Here is a 21,206-nt window from a genome sequence, read left to right as displayed (position 1 = left end):
GAAGTAGTGGCAAACTTTAACACCATATAAATATAATGACAAACAGCAAGAAGTGCAAAACTCAATTTTTGTATAAAAAAAACTCGTTTTCATTCTTTCAGCAGCTACAATACGCATAAGTGTCAAGAGATTTGGTGCGAATTGAACAGTTTGATATAAATACAAAATATAGAGTGGAAGGTTCCTGAAAGTTTGTTTCAGTAAAAAAAGTAAAAGTTTTTGGTTCTCTGTGTTATTTATTTTTCCGTTGTTATTTTACAGTGAATATTTTAAGAATGAGCTATTCTTAAAAAATTAGTTACTGACAAAAAAGTATAGGACTGGTAAACAAACAATCGTCTTGTTTGCTGCAAAAATAATTTATTTCCTTTACGATTTGTTGATTTCTGTTGTTGTTTATTTATTGTTTGTTATAACAATGTGAGAAGCACAAAATGACAAAATATTTGTCTTAAACATTTTAGTAAGTTAAATTTTAGAGAAAAGAAAGCATTATAGTACTCGTAAGTTGTTTATATTTAATAGCTATTTCTGTACTAAGAGCGCAAAGTAGTACAATGTACATTTGTGTTTTTCTTTGAATTAATTGTTTTTAGCATAAGCTATTCGCAATTTTTGTTAAAAATAATACAAAAGTATTGAAGAGGGAAGTAAATGAATTGATTTGTTATAAGATATTAGCAACTGCAAATTTTTAGTGTGGTTTGCTGTCAAAAGAAATTTTACCACAAAACTTAACATGTGAGATCAAGCTTTTCCCATTTGTTTTTCATTCCATAATAATTACAAAAATTATCTGTAAATTTGTAAACAAATAGTTATAGTGTGTAAAGGTTGATTCAATTTTCAAAGTGCTGGGAACTTAACCAATTACCTAATGAAACTTTTAAGTCGACTTCTACAGAGTTTTATTAAAGATGTTAATTGTTAAATAGCTATAGGGTCTTATGTTGAAATACTTACATTTGCAAAAAGTAAATATTGATTCAAAAGCGAGCCACACAATCACTTGAAACTTAACAAACTGTAAGCTATTGATAAATTTTGTTGTCAATGGTTTTGTCAAATAAATGAATGAATTATTTTTTTTTGGTTATTCTTACAATAAGTTTATTTGGCATAAAGTGAATGAATTTCCAGAAAATGCAATTGCAATTGTTACATTTCTATTCATCAGAAGCAATTTTTACCGAACCTGCAAAATGTTAAACTAAAATAAAATTGTGTGTAACGGAAATAAAGCAACAAACCAAAACCAAAATAATTAATTAAGGAAACAAACAAAGGCGTAATAGAGTGTGTGAGAGTTTAAGATTTTTGTAGAATGTAGACGAGCACCGAAGCGGCCACATTTTAATTGACTTTTGCGTTAAAATGTGGCAGCTTCGTGTACATGTGTCTCTGTGAAGAACATGTTTATGGTGTGTGTCGTCTGCTTGTGTATAGTGGGTAATGTTCTTTTTGCGGTCAGTGTTGGTATGTGGTGTGGTGTCTTACCGGCGCTGGTTCTCGACTTGTTGCGTGGTTTGTTAGGCGATTGCGCGCCCTGTCCGGCAGCCCCCAGATGCTGCTTGTTCTGGGGCGAGTACGCGGCCCCGTGAATACCGTGGCCATACGCAGACCCGTACGAGCTTTCAAAGTTACCATTAAACATGCCGGCAGTGCCCCCTTCATAGTCACTACCTTCGCGCTGTTTGCTGTTGGCGTTCGCTCCGACGGCCGTCGGCTTGACGTCGAGGGCGCAGCTCTGGGGGTTGTCGCCGCCGCCGCCGCCCCCGTGCATGAAGGCGCCCATCGCCGCCGCCACGTACTCGGCGCCCGCCGTCGGCGCCACGCTGTCCGGCGTGCTGTCCTTTGGCGGCGTCGGGGGGAACGAGAAGATGTTGTGCGGCTGGCCGGGGGCGGAACTCGGCGACTGCGATTTGTCCGGATCGCCGCCACCGAACGGCACCCAACCCGAGTGGCCGAGGGGCTTCGTGCCGTCCGATAGCCAAGGGTGGAGGGGCGCGTGGAAGTGTGACCGGCACACTTGACCCGAAGACATCCGAGACGCTGAAACTGAAAACAATACTCAAAAATCAACAAATTAAAAGTTTTATGAAAACACTCAGTCTCAACAATTTTCAAAAAGTTCACATGGAACTAACATCAACAATCAATTTTTATAAACACAGTATCACTTGCTTAGTTACTCCAGAAATCACCAGTCATTTACTAAATAAATCATCTGGTTCTGTAGATAAGTTGCTATAGGTTTTGTCATATTCTGAGAAGAGTTAAATCCAGAAAGTGAACTTTTGTCAAAACACTTACAATTACCCATGTAAACACCAAATTTCGGTGGACTCTTAATGGCGAAATGAAATATCCGGCTCGAAGGACCAAATGTTGAGGTATAAACTTTTTAAAAATAAATAAAATTATTATTGAATGTTTAATTTGCTTGACCGATACTTGGGTTTTTTAAAAAAGTGGTTGACTCAAAGATCATCAAAAATCGCCAATGGCTTTACGAATGTAGCGAGAGACACATTTTCGAAATCGGAAGTATTTAGTATAAAAAAGCGTCACCTCGTAGCAAACGTATTGAACATGAAAATGCCACAGAAATACAAAAAAGTAAAAGGGATAGATTTGGAAAGTGTATCGAAAAGAAGTTGTGAAAATTTCACATAATAATAATAATAATAATAATAATAATAATAAGTTTATTACCAGAGGTCACAAAATGGTCATAGAGGAGGAAGTAGAACAAAAAAAGTGTCCATCAAGAGTCAGGATAAAATTCAAAGACTGAGATAAGAGGAAAGTTTGCGTAAACAACTAGACGAAGAAAAAAGAATGAGACACTTACCGAAAATAAAAGAGTATTGAAAGTTAAAATGATGAAAAATAGAAATAAAAAAGGTAAAAGACGGAAAATAGAAAAAAAACGTTAAAGAAATCACCAAAACGCACTTTGAAGAAGTAACTGAAAAGCATCATTTCGTAGGTTCGTAATCAGAAGCAACTGAACTAACTCTAAAAAGCGTCGCAAAAAGGAAAAACATCTGGAAAGAGTACCTAATACAGAACTTGAGGAAATGATTTGCCTAAAAAAACAACAAGGAAAAAGAGAACGATTGAAAAAAAAAGGTGGTGAAGACTGAAAGATTGATAGAAACTCGATCACTGAGTGGAAAGAAAGTAAAAGTTAAAGAAAGGCCACAAAACTGCAAAAGGGAATTATTGTGACGAAACAAAATACCAGAAAGCGTAAGAAAATCGTAAAGGAAGAGGTGGAAGAAAAATGTATCTATCAACATTAAGAATACATTTGAAGAGCATAACAACACTAAATATATAGAAATAATATTATCTTTTCTCTTTACATTAATCATTATTGTTACCAAACAAAAACACCAAATTGTTTTGAAAATGGTATTATTTTTACTTTTATATTAGCTTTTGGTGCTTCTTAGCCAAGCGAGATTTTCTTTGAAATAGAACATAAAATCTCTAGACGAAATAAAAAATTTCGATATTTTTTCCATGTACTTTGTTTAACCAGAAACGCGACTATTTTGAAAATATATAGTTAGGCTCTTGTCTAACCCAAATAGTGAAGATTGACTAAAATAATATATCATCAAATATAAATTTACATTTTATTGTTAATTCTGTCCTAACGTGTACATTGTTCTAAGAATTATTATTTTAATCAATATTCAGTATTTAGGGAGAACCTACTTATAAAATGACATTTAGTTCAATTTTTTTGGGTGTTTTACCTCGTTTTTCAGAAACACAAATGTTTACTACTTTGCAACATTTCTCAAAAAATCACTTAAGTAGATCGCAGAGTTTACACTGTTTTGGCTTTTTGAATGTTTTAGCACATTTTCATCTCTAGTGAAATTTCGACAAAACGTAACCAAAAAAATCTCAAAAATTGAGCAACTTTAGCAATTTTTGAGCGTCTAAAGACATTATTATTGAGATAAAAATTCAGTTTTTGCTAAATTAGGCTGAGAAATCAATAAACTGATCGACAATGATATGCTTTTACCATTACCTAAAAATCACAAAATTAGATGGAAATAACTAGTGGTTTTTTGCTTTTTCGGGCTAATAACTCAAAATCTGATCGAAAATGATTTTATTTAGGCGTTATATGTGGAAAATTTCTTGACCCAAAAACGTAACTTTATTTTGCAGAATTTCCATAAAAATTAACCGAATAATCACCGATTTGGGTCAAAAATGTTAACTTAGCTTTTTACGATTGAGCATGTCCATGTTTCAGTCCAAAAACCAATTATTTTATTAAGTTTGCTCAAGTAATACCAAAAATATTGTTTATTTGGATTAAAAACCGTCTTGATCGAGCAGTGTAACACGAGAGATTTTCTTAAACCGGAAAAAGAAATCAACAAATTTGATACTTTGTGTTCTGATTTTTAGCACGTTATTGTTGAGACAGAAAAATAGTTAACTATTTTGAAAATGAATTTCATTAAATTTCTCTCTTATTATTAAATTTTGAATTTGTGAAGGAAAATTAAAAACATTACATATCACAATTTTTTTATGCAGTTGAAAAGTCCGATCGGTATTTCGCATTAGCTCGTAGCGCGTTTAAAATTCCAGGAGCCATCATTTGAATAAATTTCGTTTAAATTGTGGCGCAAATTAAGAATCCAAGGGGGACCTACTACCGAAATGGGCAAACAACCTCCCGACTGAGTAAATATTGTCCCAAAAGCTTTTAAGGTACATTAACACTTTTATTCGCCGATCAAGGAATATTAAACTTTTGATTGTTTTTAACATCAGACAATAAACGTGCCTCATCCACTCCCATTTTAATTTCCGCATATTAAACTCTTATCTGTTTTTTACAGTGGAAATAATTGATCGATTCGTCCTCTTCTGTATTTTAATGAAGAATTAAGTGCGCCGCCTGTCCGTGTACCTGTCACAAATCGACTTTTACGTTGTAATAAATTACAATTCGAAAGTCTCCTACACTAATTTATGCAAATAATCCGCCGCATATTAATAATAATAATTTCCGTATGGCTTTAACTGTGGCAGCCACGCGACCTTCTATCAGACGACAACTTCATTTGCCAAATAATTAACTTAATTGTGACGTTATCTCCGATCTACATAATACCGCTTATCATAATTTCGGTGGTTCTTTCAACCTTTCACCTGGGAAAGAGCAAAAATCGCGATGCAATTGTGCACTAACAATGCTTGCTGTATATTCTAATTTATTCTCCTCACTAACATTTCCGCGTTCTTTGCGTTGAAACCATCACAGCATTCCCGGGTCAAAAGATTTGATTGAATTAATGACTGATTGCTGATTGCCACTGTTGGAGTAAAAAAGTTTTTCGTTGGCCATCTGCGGAAGTCCGTTAGGATCCCTGTGTTAATCTCGACGCTATCAGCGATGGGATCGCCAGATAATCCGCCATTGTGGCCGCCCTTCAACATGGCCGCCGGCAGGTGAGGGGTTAAATTCACCCTATATACATACGCGCTTCCCGGTGTGAGAGCTTGAAGAGGAGGGACCCTAACACAGATGTGTGCGTGGAAAAGCGATGCGGGTTCGCCACAGTTTTTGGCTAATTTTCGGCGAACAAAGGACCCCACGAGTGTTCACATGGCGGTTGTAATTGAAAGTTTTAGTCACAAAAAGCAGGAAAAAACTGAGACAAACGGCTGTCTCCTGTGTGGATATAAATACATAAATCCTTGAGTTGTAGTCATTTCCTGATGAGAAATTAGAAAATTCCAGCTAGTTTATCAAATCTTCTCAGAAACTCATTTAACAGGCAAAGAAATAATTGATTTGGTTTTGGAGTGAAACCTTTATATGCAACTCTAGATGTGGTTGTAATCAGTTATTGGATTAGTTCCGAAAGCTCAAGCTTTTTTTCATAGATCGTAAAAATGACAAAAGCACAGCAAATATTTTATATCGCGTAATACAAAGCAGTCAAAATGCAAAAATGTGAGACTTGGATTCAGTCTAAAAAACTGTTTAATTGTTTTTGGAATAGTTGGTTCTAATTGTATTCATATGTTATTGATGCTAGAAAAAATGGATGAGTGTAAAGCTGCCTTGACTATTCAAATCAAAGGATTTATCACAAAATGCATTTTTATGCAGTATGATGTAGTGAAAATTAATGTTATTAATGTGTTTACAGACTTTGAAATATTGCTGTGTCTTTTTAAATGTGGGTTATTACTGTTGTCAATTTTTCAAAACTCTTATTAAAACCAATACCGGGACATGCATAAAATTAATGGGCCAAAAAAACTAATTATCGTTTTAAAATTTTCACAAAAATTTTAAATTTTTTTGTTGAAAGTAAATAAACTTAGGTGTACCTACTGCTACATAATACGCCGGCTAAACCATTAGATATCAATAATAATTATTTATGTTCGAATCATGATTATGTGTATCTATAATACAGATTATGAACAAATCGGCTTTTGATAGTTTTACTCATCTAAAACTTGTTTTACAGACATTTTAAGACTCTTGAAGTCCGGATTAGCCATCAGATTATGGAGTATTTCAAGTGCAATCCTTTTTTATATTTTTTTTATTGTAAAACTACTAAAATCCATTTGTTTTGCTCTTTTTGTAAAAAAATATTAAAATGCCATAATTTTAATAGTTATCAAAAAAATCAAGAAACGTTCTTATTACTTGGTACTGTCAAGAATTAAGTCAAGATCAAAACAATAGCTGAATTCACAATTTCAAATTAACAATAATTATCCAAAATAACAAAAATCTTGTTAAGAAATTTTGAAATCCTTTGCTAAAAAAGTCATTTAACAGAAACTAAATTTAATAATTAATCTCAATTAAGTTTTTTAATTCTCGAACAAGATAGTTTTTGCAGCATTTTGATCGAACTGAGACTAACGATTTAATCGATGTCGAAAATTAATTTAGTCGAAAAAGTTGATAAAAATCGTGTTATTTTTCTTAATTCAATAATGTTTCGTGTTATTGTTGACACAATTCCGCCAAATAATTGCGATTTTGTTTACAAATGTACTCTAACTCTCAAAAGCCGCAAAAGGGACACAATTTTTCACAAAATTTACAAATTTTTTGGTTTTATTTTTCATGAAAATTTTTGACTAAATTAGTTGCGTTTTCTCAAAACGCTTAAAATGGCATAATAATTTTTTTTAACCAAAATTTGTGATTTTTTGCAAACTTTCACAAAAAAAATTTTTTGCTGGAAATTGTTTTAAAGGCCTGGAAAATATAGCAAATTTATACTATTTCTGACATAATTTAGTATGGATTTTTAATTCTTTCTGAGAATTTCAATAAAAAATTCACTGTATGGTGTATTTTTGGTCTAAAAATTTAAATGAGAAAGAGGTTTAATAAAAAATGTTTCTGTTTATTTATAGACTGCGTCACAAAAATCAACAAAACACGATAGGTCATCTTACTTAAATTACCCTGTACTTTTCTCCCTCTATCTGTATCAATTTATCTGAATAAATAGGTTTTTGGATAAAATAGTGTATGTTATTCGAAGTAAAGGTGAGACTATTTGTTGAATGTTAGCTTTTCAGTTTATAAGTTTTTCACAAAATTTCAGCAAAAAACAGATAAAATTATTTTTGTTGTTCGAAAACACTTATAAAACAATATTATTTCTGGTCCAACTTAACACTTGAATCTCCAAAAAGTAAAAATCAAACAATTTCTGCATCCAGTTACATAATAAATGCAAAACATGGCTTGTCTTAATTTTTACCGCCAACGTCGCATTTTCTCTCAAAATTAGCTTTTATAAATAATTAACGCATTAATAATCGCAGTTTTAGAAAAAATGCCTAAAACGTAAAGCGAAGCGACACTTAAATTGCTTAATTTTATTTATAATTTTTTTTTTTGGGTAAAATTTTTGTCTTAATTATTTTGTCTTAAGTTGCAGCTACTTAACTATATAAATTGAAACCCTTTAACTATCAAAATTCTAATGATCATTGAATACACGATTAAAATTGTACAAAATGAAATAATTAAAATTGGGGCATATTATTTGTTGATTGATGTTTTCGCTGTGTGGTTTTCGCTTGTGGCTGTCCAGTCACTCCATTGTCTTTCGCTTTGTGTCCACCATAAATCATTGTGATGTTTTTATGACGAAAGTAAAAGCTTTATGGACCACGTGACAGACATAAACACCTCCATGCACAAATGTCCATGCGTCCAGTTAACATCTTAATATAAGATGGAAATCTCACACAATCATAAAACACCGTATAGATTAGCATATTACCGCATTAAAATAACAATATGGATAGATAATCGAAGTAAATGGGTGGGTTTCGGATTATCTAGACATGTGTGGACGCAGATAAAAGAAAATTATAGTCATCGATCGAGCACAGCTACTTATTAGGGACCCACTTACACCGCCAACTTTTTTCTTATTAATTCGATAATGTGCATTATTACTTTTTAATAATGTTGGAGTTTTCTCCAAATTAAATTCCCCATCATCAGGGTCACGGACGAGCTGAATTTTATCTCAGACAGGAGCATTTTTATCAACCGCAAATACCGTAAACAAACACGATCACACGTCGTTGGCGTGTTTGGGACACTTGTAATGATTCTGTTATCAAAAAGGCCTATTAAAATAGATCGAAGGTAAGGCGGCGGTTCCCATCTTGGAACGGACACAACAAGAATAGTGAGCATCTGAATGCGGGGCAAAAAAGCAACAATTTCGAATTGAATGACACTTGTATATAAGTTGGTCTGAAATACGATCCGTTTTGTTTTCAACGTATAAAAGTTGGTAAGTTGATAGCGCTATATCTCAGCCGACGTGATCATAAAAATGTCCTCGTAGCGTGCGAGAATCGCCCTTGTGGCACAAATGCCCCAACATACCAACTTCAACTAAAGTAATTGGGATCATGAAATTAATCGCGGACCGCTCCTGACGATTTTTTCAGAAATAGTGACAACAATTGATTGGCCGATAAGCATCTCCTTTATATGCAATCCTCGCTACCAATTAAGCCCCTTGCTTGCTCGAGTGGAATTACACAATGTTATTGCGCTTTTTTATTTTCTACATCTTCTCTTGTCGACAGCCCGTTCCAGCTAAACAACAATTAAAACAAAACTCTCAATCGATACACACTGAAATGACGAAACTCCATCGATTGTTCCACGATTCACTGCCGCAAGACACGACATGAGACAACTTCATTTCCTAAAGTTTTTATTGCCGAATATGCGACGGATCGCATCACACTAACAGAATTAACAAACATTTTTTCACAATTTACAGCCACATCTCGCCGACAATCTCGTCCAAGATTTTTATTGCCAGTCGTCTGTTGTTCATATTTTGCAGCCGAAATCCACTAATATCTGTCGGGACCACTTCATTTTGCAACTCTGATCATAATCTCCGCCAACAATTTACACAAACGCAAAAATAACAAATTTTGCAAATCAGAGCATGAAATTGATATGTTTATATTTTACATCTAAGTGAATTAATAAAGGTAATCAAATAATTATACAGGAACGGATAAATGAAGTAATTAACTATTTTACCTAATTATTTTAATTACTGAATTCATTTCAGTCCACTACTGTTGTCATACTCTAAATCTTGCGTAAAGTACACAAACCTTTGAACAAAAATTCTGTACATTGTAAATTGTTTAAAGGAGAAGTGGTTTTTTTTGGCCTTATTTTCGTGTGTTGCATTTAGTGTTATATTTTAGAACCATCGTTTTTTTTTCTAAAAACTGTGTCTCCAGAAATGACCCCAAAAATTCAGCTTATATAATTTTATGTTTAAAAAAAGTAGTGTTTTAAATAATAATAATTATTTAACAGTATAAATTGTAAAAGGGCCCTTTTGATATAAAGTGTTTCATAGCTTTATAGTACAAATTAATTTGGATTTGTTATAACTAGAATTTGAAAGCTTGTTGAATTTATAAATTTTTGTCTCTTGTAATTTTTTTGTAAAATGTACCGTTTTTAAGTAAAATCATAAAATGTGATGAAAAAATGCAGTCGATATCAGCACAAAATATATATCAATGCTTGTTTTAATCTGTGGTTACAAGGGAGACACCCTGTATAAGATAAGTTTGCTAAAAACAAATAATCACACAAAAATCAGTGTTTCTTTTTCTATTACAAGCGATTTTTTTTCAGAATTTTACTACAAGATCTCTCATAACAAAAATAAGTATTAATTAATCAAAATTTGATTATATCTAATGTTATTCTTAAACAAACGTTAATTATTAGGTATTTACTCAACTAATTTATAAATGTAAGTGGTAATCATAATTTATTCTGTTTAAAGCACGAACAAGGGATAGGGAGTGTAGTGAGGGTGTTTAATAGTTTAGATTATTAATAGCCCATTAACAAACAACTTGATTATAAACATTTATTTATTTATAATTTATTATTATTAATTCCATATAATCAAAACCAATTGCATTTTTTTCATCGCACCATCAGCTGCTATTAAAATTTATTGTGAACTAAGTGTAAGAAAATTGTTTTAATAAATAATTGATTATACAGAGTGCTCAAAAACTGGCGCACCAACTCAGTGGTACGTTATTGAGAAGCAAGTGCAGATTACGGGAAAAATGTTGAAAAAATTCCTAAAGTTATATTTTAAAAAATCTGGAGCTATAAATTTATTGTGTTAACTTCTTTAGTTTTCATTATTTTTTTATATTATTATGTTTCACACCAGGTAATCGTTCCGTAACAAAACGATGAATAATTATTTTAAAATTTACTATCAGATTTTAGCAGTTTTTTTAATTTAAAAAAAATTTAAATTCATCCAAAAAATCACAATATGTAGATGTGCCAACACTGAGAATAATTTCCTAGGAAACCGTTTCAAAAATAATTTATTTTTATTGTTGCTCAAATTCTATTGCGATCATGACTGTTAGACAACGTTGCCACATATCATTTACCTAAAATTAGTTATTTATCAATAACTTTAATGCAAAGATTTTTTTTACTATTTTTACCTTTATATGTAACCACTTCTCTACTACACACCATTGAGTTGGTGCACCAGTTTTTGAGCACGCTGTATGTTATTCAAAAAAGATAAAGTTTAACGTGTGAGACACAATTTTTGCGTTTTTTTTAAATGCCGTTAGTGTTTTTCCGGAAACTGAACCGCCAGGAGCCACAAAAATTTTACCTCAAAGGACTATTTTAAGTAATTACAATTTATACATCCTTGCTGACTTGAATGAGGTGGGGTATAAATTGTAAATCGGTTTTTAAAAAACATAGAATCCTCCATAAAGCAAATTTTTAAACGTGAAAATGACTAAATATTTTTTGGACAGACATAAGATATATTTTTTCAACGACTTAGGACTGGTTTATAAAAGCGTCATTAATTAAATACGTGATTAACTAATCACGTGACCAAAAAGAGCTTTCTTTAAACCGGCCCTTAATATTAACTAATTAATTATTACTTATGAGTTAAAATATTAAGTATTAAACGTTAGATTCTGTTTGATCCTGTGATCATTAATTTTACAGATATATTATAAATGTACTTTTACCAGAATAATCCTGTATATACTTCCCTAAATTTTTCATACATATCAAGTTAAAAAACTCAATTTCTTACTTACTAAAATCGATTTAAATCTTTACATTCAACACTTATTTAGTCGCCTCATGCTCAAAAGTGTTAATTATGTGGAATTAATTTCCTCAGTAAAGAAAGAAAACATAAGAAAGAAACCACCCATTTTTAATTTTTTCTTGAATAAATATTTCTAAAATTTGGGATCGATTTCCCAATTTAATTAAAACGGAATTAGTGGAAAGAAGAAAGTAGTGATCGATTTGTGCGTCTTGCGCCAAAAACTCACAAAACCATAAACTACAAATTAAATAAATTCGAGTTAATTGCGTGGCGAGCAACAAATTTAATTGTTTTTTTCTTGTTATAAATAATTGTTGGGCGAATGAATTAATTGGGTCCTGTTATACGAAAAGCATGTATTTAGCAATCATATGTTTTGTTTTCATTTGTTTCCACACACGTAGCTTCAGATCTGATGAGATCGTATCTTGGACTTCCTTCCTGTACGCTATATGCTCACGTTACTGAAAATCTATTATTATAAGCGTATTATTGGCAATAAAGAACTGGGCCACATTTGCATTATTTATTTAATAGTCCTTTGTTGGTTGTGTGAGGTATAATTAGTTAAATGTCATTAAAAAACGGCATTTTGTTACGATCGGTCATTATCTCGATTCAACCCCGTGGCGACAGACATCTCTCGGCCAGTCTCTCTATAATTTCATTTGAATATAAACTGTGGCATTATTTTCAGCAACATGTGCTTCAAATCATATAGCACGGCGAACGAAAACAGCAGAGCTTTCTTGTTTTATGCTAACCAAGCTATCATAAAGTGCATTTACAGAATCGGCATGCAACATAATACGCCACCGCATACTATATACTTAAATTTGTTACAGCGGTTTGTTCACGGAAATTAGGAAAAACCTTTATTACAAAGGACCTTACTTGCTATACAAGGTTTTTTACTCCCTTTTCAGACCGGTACAGCTCACGCCGAATCACGAAGGCATTAACACATTCATAAAAGAAACTTCTCAAAAATTACGCCGATATTTAGAGGTACTCTTTTTCAAATTAAATGATGTCTTAGTAGGCTGTGAAAATTTGAATTTAGGTTGGTTATACGGCAATTTTTAGTATATTCACATATTAATAGTTGGTATTTGTTTTCCAACTAGATGTGTCTAAGATTTGTCACTTTTGTGTTGTGTGTTATTGTAGTGAATTATTCAATTTGAATATCAAAGCTTTTTATAAAGTTTTAGTGTTCTTCAAGCACTGTGACATTGCTTTTTCTAAAGTAACCTCAAATTTTGTTTGACGTTTTGAGTTTTGACAATTAAACGTAACTTTATCACTTCTAATTACACAGTCATGGCCTACCGCGATATCTTTTATTTTAAAAACGAGTATAAATATAAATATTACGAATAAAAATTTTTATAAAAAATTTTGATTTCTAGAACTCCGCGGTCAACAGTTTTCGAATTATTTGCGTTATTTCTGCCATTCCAAAAATAATCGATTTGAAAATATTTCTGTTTATTCAACTGAGATTATTATCCCATGTTTTTGGAGCCTTTTATTTACTATTTTGCCATAAAATTAACAAAATTTGATGACTGGTCTTAATCCAACAGTTATACTGAAATTGTTTGTGTCACATAAAACTTTGACGGCTGATGTAAAAGCGCATCAAGAAAAATAATGTTCACTGTTAACATGGTTAAAATCTAATAGGTATTTTTTTCTGATTTCGTAAACAATCATTATTGTTGGATTAACATTTTCGTGGTTTTTAATTGAAAAAAATTAAATTACTTAGGTTTACATTAACAAATGTCTAACAAACGTAGCTGTAATAAAACGGAATTCATTAAAAATCGCTTTCAAATAATGTTTATGCAAAACTTAAAAGTTAAAATTATTTACTGAAATACGTAAAAAATAATAAAAAAAATTTGAAAATTTTTTAAACATTTAAAACTCTTAAAAATTTAATCTCTAGTAAAAATGTATTTCACAATATTTTTCATCGAATAAAATCTGCCAAAAAAGGTGGATATCAAAATTTGTTGTTGTAATGCTCTTATAAACACTTTTCCAACAGCTTTTGAACTTTTGAAACTACGGGAAAATGCATTGTTGGAAAATAAAACTGAAGATAATTTTAATATGAATTTGGTTTTTATTGGAAAAAAGCTAATTAGAAACAATAAAATCTTTAAAGGAAAATGTTTTTGAGGAAGTTTTTAAAGTTATAGAGTAGACCCAAAAATACGAATAAAAATTTAAAAAAACATTAAATACATCGGAACAATTTTTTTTATTGTTTTATTTTGATTTTACAATAAAGCTGCCATCTACAGAATAGTTAGATAACTATTTTGATTTTGATGAAATGATTCATTTTGTGAGAGCACCTACTCCAACTGAAGAATAATATAAAATAATATAAAAATAAAATAAGAAACAGAATACAAACAAATTTAATGCAGTTAAATTTTCCAAAGAAATTTCCTCGCCAAACCTTATTTTGTTTTCCTCAAAATTCAAAAAGCATTGCAATTATTATTAACTTTACTAACCCATTCTGCGAGTTGAGAATGCAGTAATGTTTCTGAATTAATTTAAGATCAAAACACGTTCTTTAGTTTGACAACCTTATAACTACGAAAATTGTAAAGCTTGAAAAGTTTAGAAAATGAAAAAATATAAGCAAGAACGTACAATATTATATTATATGTGTTTTCTTTAAACTTTTTATTTTATCGTTTGTTGTATCTGTTTCGCATCTTCCAATAAAAAATAGCTCACTTAGAAACAAATAATTTCAGAATTAACTCATTTATGCTTCAAGTATTTTTTAGTTATCTGCAAATACTTAAAAGAAATATAAGGCGATAACTGTGCTATTTATGAAAATACATGTAATAATATTTGGTAAAGATGTTTGTATTCTATAGACAGATTATAAAAAATAATTTTTTAATTTTTCTCAGTATGTTACCTAAGAATCTTTAACAACTTATAATTTCTCTCTATAAAAAGTTTATTAAGTTTACCCTTTTACAATACATTAGTAATCTAGAAATAACTTATATTTATTCCAAGTAGGTACGAATTAAAAAATTAATTTTACAAGCCCCAGATAAGCTCCGACTAAACTAAACTACAGAATAAACATCGGTATAAATTATTATCTCATGATCTGAGGTCTAGATAAACACATAATAATCTGATAATCTACCACAATTTCCAAAAAAATATTGTACCCCAAATTTAAAATGTTTTGAGAAGTGATATCAATATTCTTGATCTTGTGATTAATTAAGTAAATCAGGGGGACAAATATTTAGTTTATCAGTAAAATAGAAAAGTATGTGCTACAGTTGTATGTGTTACGATTTTTATAAAGTGGTTACATTTGTTCAAAATAACAAAAATGTTATTATAATTTCGCGCACAATGGTTATTGTTAAACAATTTGTATTTATTTAGTGTCCACTTATGTCGTAATTCCAGTGAATGATTCTTTAGCCTTCCATTACCGCTTTGCTATTACCCAAAATCGCTCATTATTATTCCATCACGTGTCATAAAAGTACAATCAGGAGGAAATTACTAATGAAACCTTGTTCCACGTTCGATTCGTGCCATTAATATTTTTCTTTCGTTTTACCAATAATTCCTTTCCCATTCTATTAAGTGACTTATTGTTTAGAAATTTCCCGTCGTTAACTCGCCATGAAACCAGGAATTCTTCTCCGAATACTTCGAACTTATTGATTTTTACGTGCGCTCATGCAACGACCGGACGCCACTGCCTTTTATTCCTCGACTTATTCCCCGAATATACCGTTTGTGATATTCCGCCCGCACCCAACCTGAATTTAAATCAAACCGACAACGTCAACATCGTACGAAATAAAAAACAACGTTGTTGTGTGAGAAAGCTGAAAAATTTCAAAAATCCCGTACTGGGAGGAATGTGTGATCATCTCCCAACTTATATTTATTGTAATCGTCGGCCCGAAATGATGGATTTATCGTCGGGTAAATTAACACCGAGAAATTCGATTTTTTCAGACAGTAGTGGAACAGATTGTTTTAAATGCCCACTTGTTATTGTATTCGCACAGGTATGAAATGACGTCAGGATGGTTTGTATGCACGCCTTGATTTACGCTCTAAACCATAGAACAATTCCGAGAAGAGGCTCGTTCCCACCAAATGGAACCATTTTCACTTAATGGCACAAAAAAGGCACTTATGTTCTTTGTCCATATTGCTTCAAAAAATTAAGCCAATTCCGCCAAAATAAAACAGTCGAAAAGCTCTTTTACAGTAATTTGAGACCATTGCAAACAGTACCAAAAAAATGGCAACAAATGTTTTCTCCAACGATATGCGAAAGCATCATAATGACGAATTAAAAATATTATAATATAAAAATTAAAAATTACATAAAATTCAAGTAAAAGCTCACCAACGAAGACAATTTTATAGTTTAAATCTTAATAGTCTAATTGGTATATGTTTTCTTTAATTTTTATTAATCAATTATTATTTAGCATAAACATCAGTAATTGCCTTTTTGGTGGAAAATATTTGGTACAGTGAAACTCGATTATAACGAACACCTAAGAAATTTCTGAATTTCTTGTTAAATGCTAAGATTTAAAATAATTATTTAATTAAAAAAGATACATAATTACATAGGTATAGGTACATTTGATTGTTTGTACTTAATATTTTAGCTGTTTTCGAGGTATGTATCACTTTTAGCACTATCGAAAATGCTTATTGTTTCGTAGACCGTAACAAAAGTTCACGTGTGTTCGATATAACCGAGTCGTATAACGCTTTTTTTCTACAAATTGGAAGTTAAAAGCGAACCAATTTGTTACCATAATATAGGACTTTAAAATGGAACTTTAAAATTTGTTCGTTATATTCGAGCGTTCGTTAAAAACCTGGTTCGTTATAGCCGAGTTCCACTGTAAATATTTGTTTTTTGGCTTTGTATAAATGGGCGAAAAAATTTTAGAATCTAATTTACCAATGTCTAATTGAACGTAACTGTAATAAAAAAAATTCAATGACAATCGCTTTCAAGGTTGGTATTTATGCAAAATTCAAAAGTAAAAATTATTTACCGAAATACTGAAATTTTTAATACATATTTTCTAATAAATTTATATTTTCTTAAATTCTGATAAATGTAAATTTCTACTCTACTACCAAATAAACGTACCTAAACTTCGAAGATTCGGAATATAAATGTGAAATTTGTTAAACCAAAGTCTTTTATCTTAAATTTTGAACTTTGCAAAAAACTTTGTGAAACTCGTTTGTTGTTATTATTTACTATTCTTTCTTAGACTGTCTAAAAAAATATCGTCTACAAAAAATACAAAACAATTGCTTCCGTTTTATAAAAACACGATCATGTATCAGAAAAAATTAAAGACCGAAAATGGTTAAAAACTGATGTCTTTTTTTATATTATTTGTCAGTATTTATTTATCGCTTATTCTTACCATCAACACCTCTCTACCTGAGAAATAAATTTGATTCTAGAAAAAGAATTACATCAAAAATCATTTTCTTATAATGGAATTAAAACATTTTACAAATACATTGATATTTTTAATTCTAGAAATTCATTCAGTGTTTACATAAAATTAAGAATTAACTTTAGTCATCTAAATTGGTTCCCTCTGATTTATGTAACTCATGTTGAAAGTAAATGAAAAAGATTTTTGTCCTGTTCAATTTTTTTCTTTTCTTCTTAAAGGATTACCTATTTCTTGTCGCTTTTCGTTATTGAAAAATTGGCGATGGTTTTTCTTTTTAGTTATAGTTATTAAGTTGTTTCCCAATTCAAAATTTAATTTTTATGTTGTTTGTAATAATTATAATAATTGTTTATTAATTTTCCTTTGAGGTTAAATTGAATAGCTTTAAGCTAGACTTTGCTTCCTCATCTGTTTATTTTTGATTAATTTCATTTAATAAAGGTCTTTTAACAATTAATTACATCGATATTTTTAATTTTAAAGATTCAGTGTTTCCATTCACGAGTAAACTTATGAATTTGACTTTTAATAATTAACTTTGCTCAGCTGAGTTAGCTAACTGATATTGAAAATGAATGTAAAAGAATTTTATTCTTATCAATTTTCTACATTTCTTCTCAAAGAATCCTTTCTTGTTGCTTTTGCTTTTGTGAGAAACTGGTAATGATTTTTCGTTTCTACTTAAGTTTTTAGTTATTAAGTTTAAGTTGAATACCTTCAAGCTAGACTTTGTCTCCTCATCTCTATATTATTGTTTATTATTGTTTAATAAAAGCCCTTTAACAAAATTGTTGCATCGATAATTTTAATTCTAGAAATTCAGTGATTACTACTTTTAAGAGTAAAATTCTTGCTTTTTAATAATTAACTTTGTTCAACTGATTTAGCTAATTGACGCTGAAAATGAAGCCAAAAGATTGTTTTTCCTGTTCAATTTTCATCTTTCCTTGAGCGGCTGGCAATAGTTTTTCGTTTCCGTTTTTAGTTATTAAGTAATTTCCAAATGTATTTTTATTTAATTCTTATATGCTTAGAATTATTATTTTTGTAAGTATTTATTAAGTTTCGTTTGTGAAACAATCCGGCTCGAAGGACCAATTTTTAGATATTATTTCGTAACTATTTTAGTCCACTTCGTGTATAAAAATTTTTCACAAGTAAAATTTTGTTTTTTAAAGACTCGACGCAAAGTTTCGGGGATAGAGACAGAAAAATGCAATTTTAAGATTCTGGGTGATGATGGTCCCTTACCGTGGCTGGCGACCGTCCCGTAGGGCGAATGCATGCTCTGATGGTAGTACCTCGCGGCCCTTTGCGTGCCCGATGGGTCGAGGAAAAACGCGCCCATATGTTCGGCAACACTAGTATTTATGTCCGAATTACCACTTTCGAGAGTCCCTTGACCAGGACTCGCCGAAGTTCCAGTCCTGGGCGATTCGTACCACCGGCCGACCGCCGCAGACTCGTTCGTCATCTCCATAATCATGGGTTACAACAGTTTTTTTGCACCACTTTCACACGCGAAAAACGAACGATTTATTGGAGGAAAACAACGCAAAGAAAACGGAAATTTTCTTCAGTTGCTGCTGCTGGGACACAACGATGGGTTGGTGTTGGTCGGCATAGCAATTGGTTTGCGACGGACGCAGCTGACGGTGATCCAAGACGCGCTATCTGCAACAAAGTGGTTTATCAAAGTTTTGGAGAACTGATAACATGCGTCAATTCATGATGCAGTGATTTTTGGTTATCTCGAGGACCCTTGGCGATATTTTTGCAAGAATTTTTGCAATGTAAATAAACTTATCCAACTCAAGGACTTGGAAATTAAAATCTTGGAAAAATCACAATAAAAAATTATAAACAAATTTTTAAGACAAGACTTGATCATGCAGTCATTTTTGATTATCTCGAGGATCCTTAATGATATTTTTGCCAGAATTTTGCAATGTAAATAAACTTATCCAACTCAAGGACTTGGAAATTTTAATCTTGGAAAAATCACAGTAAAAATTTATAAATTAATTTGTAGACGAAACTTGCTGATGCCACCAATTTTGGTTGTTTGGAGGACTATTATTGATATTTGCAAAAAAATTTCACACCTTAAGTAACAAACTTACTCAAGGCAAGAAGTTGAGAAGTGAAAATTTTGCCAAAAAGTCACAATAACGTGTTAAAAACGCATTTTTAAGAAGAGACTTCAATTAGCGACTGGAACAGAAGCTCCTATTTCAGGAAATTGAAACAGTCTTTAGCCACTTGCTACTGAAAGAAGATAAGTTCGAGACACTAATGGTTGAAATTACCCATATAATCTGATTATTTATCGCCAAATCTGAATAATTAATTGGTACAATTTGCATATTTTTTACACTAATAGATCAATGATCAATAATTAAATTAGCAATAAAATCGTAATCTCTTGTCAAAATTTTTGACCAACTCAACCACAATCCTGTTGTTATTATCGTTTCTCGGTTAAACAAAACAAAATTGGGTTAAACTAAAAATTTAGATGGTATCAGTAAATTTTGCTCCTTATCACGGAATACTTAATTACGTCATGATAAGATCATATCTAAGACCAAAAAATTTCAATTCATCGATTTGTCAAGTGGTCACGTACAATTTTTCTATTTTTGATTGTATACTTCAATTTTTTCCCTTATCAGTTTATCGCTACTTACGTCTTAAATGTAACAATCCTAAGGCTGTCATGCACTCGCACACACTCACAGAATCACAGTCAGCCGGGTTTCGAACCGACGCTATTTGTCAAAACAACGGTGTCATTGTTGCAATAATTTCTGACAGTAGATAAGTGAACTACCCGATACTAACACGGCCAACAACACGATCGCACTAAATGTTGGTATAGGCAGCTTCACAGCGTATCCCCTGGCAACCAGCCTCGTCCAAACTCGGCCCAGTTCGGTTAGAACCGGTTTGTGATTGGTGGACACCCGGCACTGGGGCGGGTCTCCCCTACGTAGGCGTTACACGCGATGCAAGACGTTTTAATTTTGTCCTCTTGTTTGTACCATTATCATCATCATGTTATTAAAAATGCTTTGAAACGATGCGATTTATTACAAGCGAAGCGCGCCCGGTTTGAATTATTTTGGCGCGTTTTTTTCAAAATCCGGTTAAAACGTGGGGGTGGGGGTAATTAAGCTTGATCTAGTTAGTTCAGGTGGTAATGTCAGTAATTATATCGCAAAAGTTTTGTTTTTGGTCCTGTAACATTAAAAGTCTTGAGTCCGGTTTCGAGAAGTGGGAGATCGTCCAATGAGATAAAGCGTCTAACAAAACACTACTATTTGACAAAATGGCGACCACAAATCAACTCGCTCCGCCTCTTTAACGATTGTCTGCCCCTTTTTCATGTCCATGTCTGGTATTGGTTCTCTGTTCAATTTCTTTCTTCTTTTTAGTTCGAGCTTTAAGCTGATCTGTCTTGTAATTCTTTTGTTTTATAGCTATCACTTGGCTGTGAAATATTGAGAGCTACTGTAATCTAAGGATTTCGCGAATATATTAGATGGCCGGCTGTGGACGACAGCTGCACCTGAACCACCGATGATTTACACTTTTTGGTGTTAATTTAATTGTAATCAATATAGTTTTTTTTACAAAAAAGGCGTTAATTTTAATTTAAAAATAGAAGACGGGCAAACTTTGAATTTAGAAGCTGGGAAATGAAAGATATACATCTATTACATAATATGTGTCTTTTTTATATCTTTGTGTCGTTTAGATTTACCAAACTCTCCCTTATTAGGCGAAGTAGTGCACTACCAATTTTCTTTACCTAGTTAGCCACATTATTATCAAAAAAGTAAACAATAAATTGTCATACTGAAACATCGAAATATACGAAATCAAAAAAAAAATAGAGAGCACTGAAACAAAACAAAATAACCTATAGGTATGTTGAAACACTGAT

At 31.7% G+C, this 21,206-nt stretch overlaps 1 protein-coding gene and 1 long non-coding RNA gene across 4 annotated transcripts in view; one reads left to right on the top strand and one right to left on the bottom strand.

Moving 5' to 3' along the window:
* The window catches only part of grn (grain), a 79,038-nt gene extending 58,901 nt beyond the window's left edge, over window positions 1-20,137 (bottom strand). Inside the window, exons 1-3 of one of the 3 annotated variants that reach the window (XM_064360051.1) lie at window positions 19,948-20,137; window positions 18,509-18,931; window positions 1,645-2,058 (exon numbers count right to left, since the gene is read on the bottom strand). In XM_064360051.1, the coding sequence (XP_064216121.1) occupies window positions 1,645-2,058; window positions 18,509-18,743 (649 nt within the window). In that variant the 5' untranslated portion in view covers window positions 18,744-18,931; window positions 19,948-20,137. 3 annotated transcript variants of the gene reach the window in all.
* Window positions 8,221-9,113, top strand: LOC107399166 (uncharacterized). Its single transcript, XR_001575814.2, has 2 exons — window positions 8,221-8,846; window positions 8,901-9,113. It is a non-coding gene; the product is annotated as an uncharacterized LOC107399166 (long non-coding RNA).
* Window positions 20,138-21,206: the final 1,069 nt, after the last annotated feature.

The sequence above is a fragment of the Tribolium castaneum genome, chromosome 2 (assembly GCF_031307605.1).
Source record: "Tribolium castaneum strain GA2 chromosome 2, icTriCast1.1, whole genome shotgun sequence".
NCBI classification, from domain to species: domain Eukaryota; kingdom Metazoa; phylum Arthropoda; class Insecta; order Coleoptera; family Tenebrionidae; genus Tribolium; species Tribolium castaneum.
This window is presented reverse-complemented; position numbering and strand designations above follow the sequence as displayed.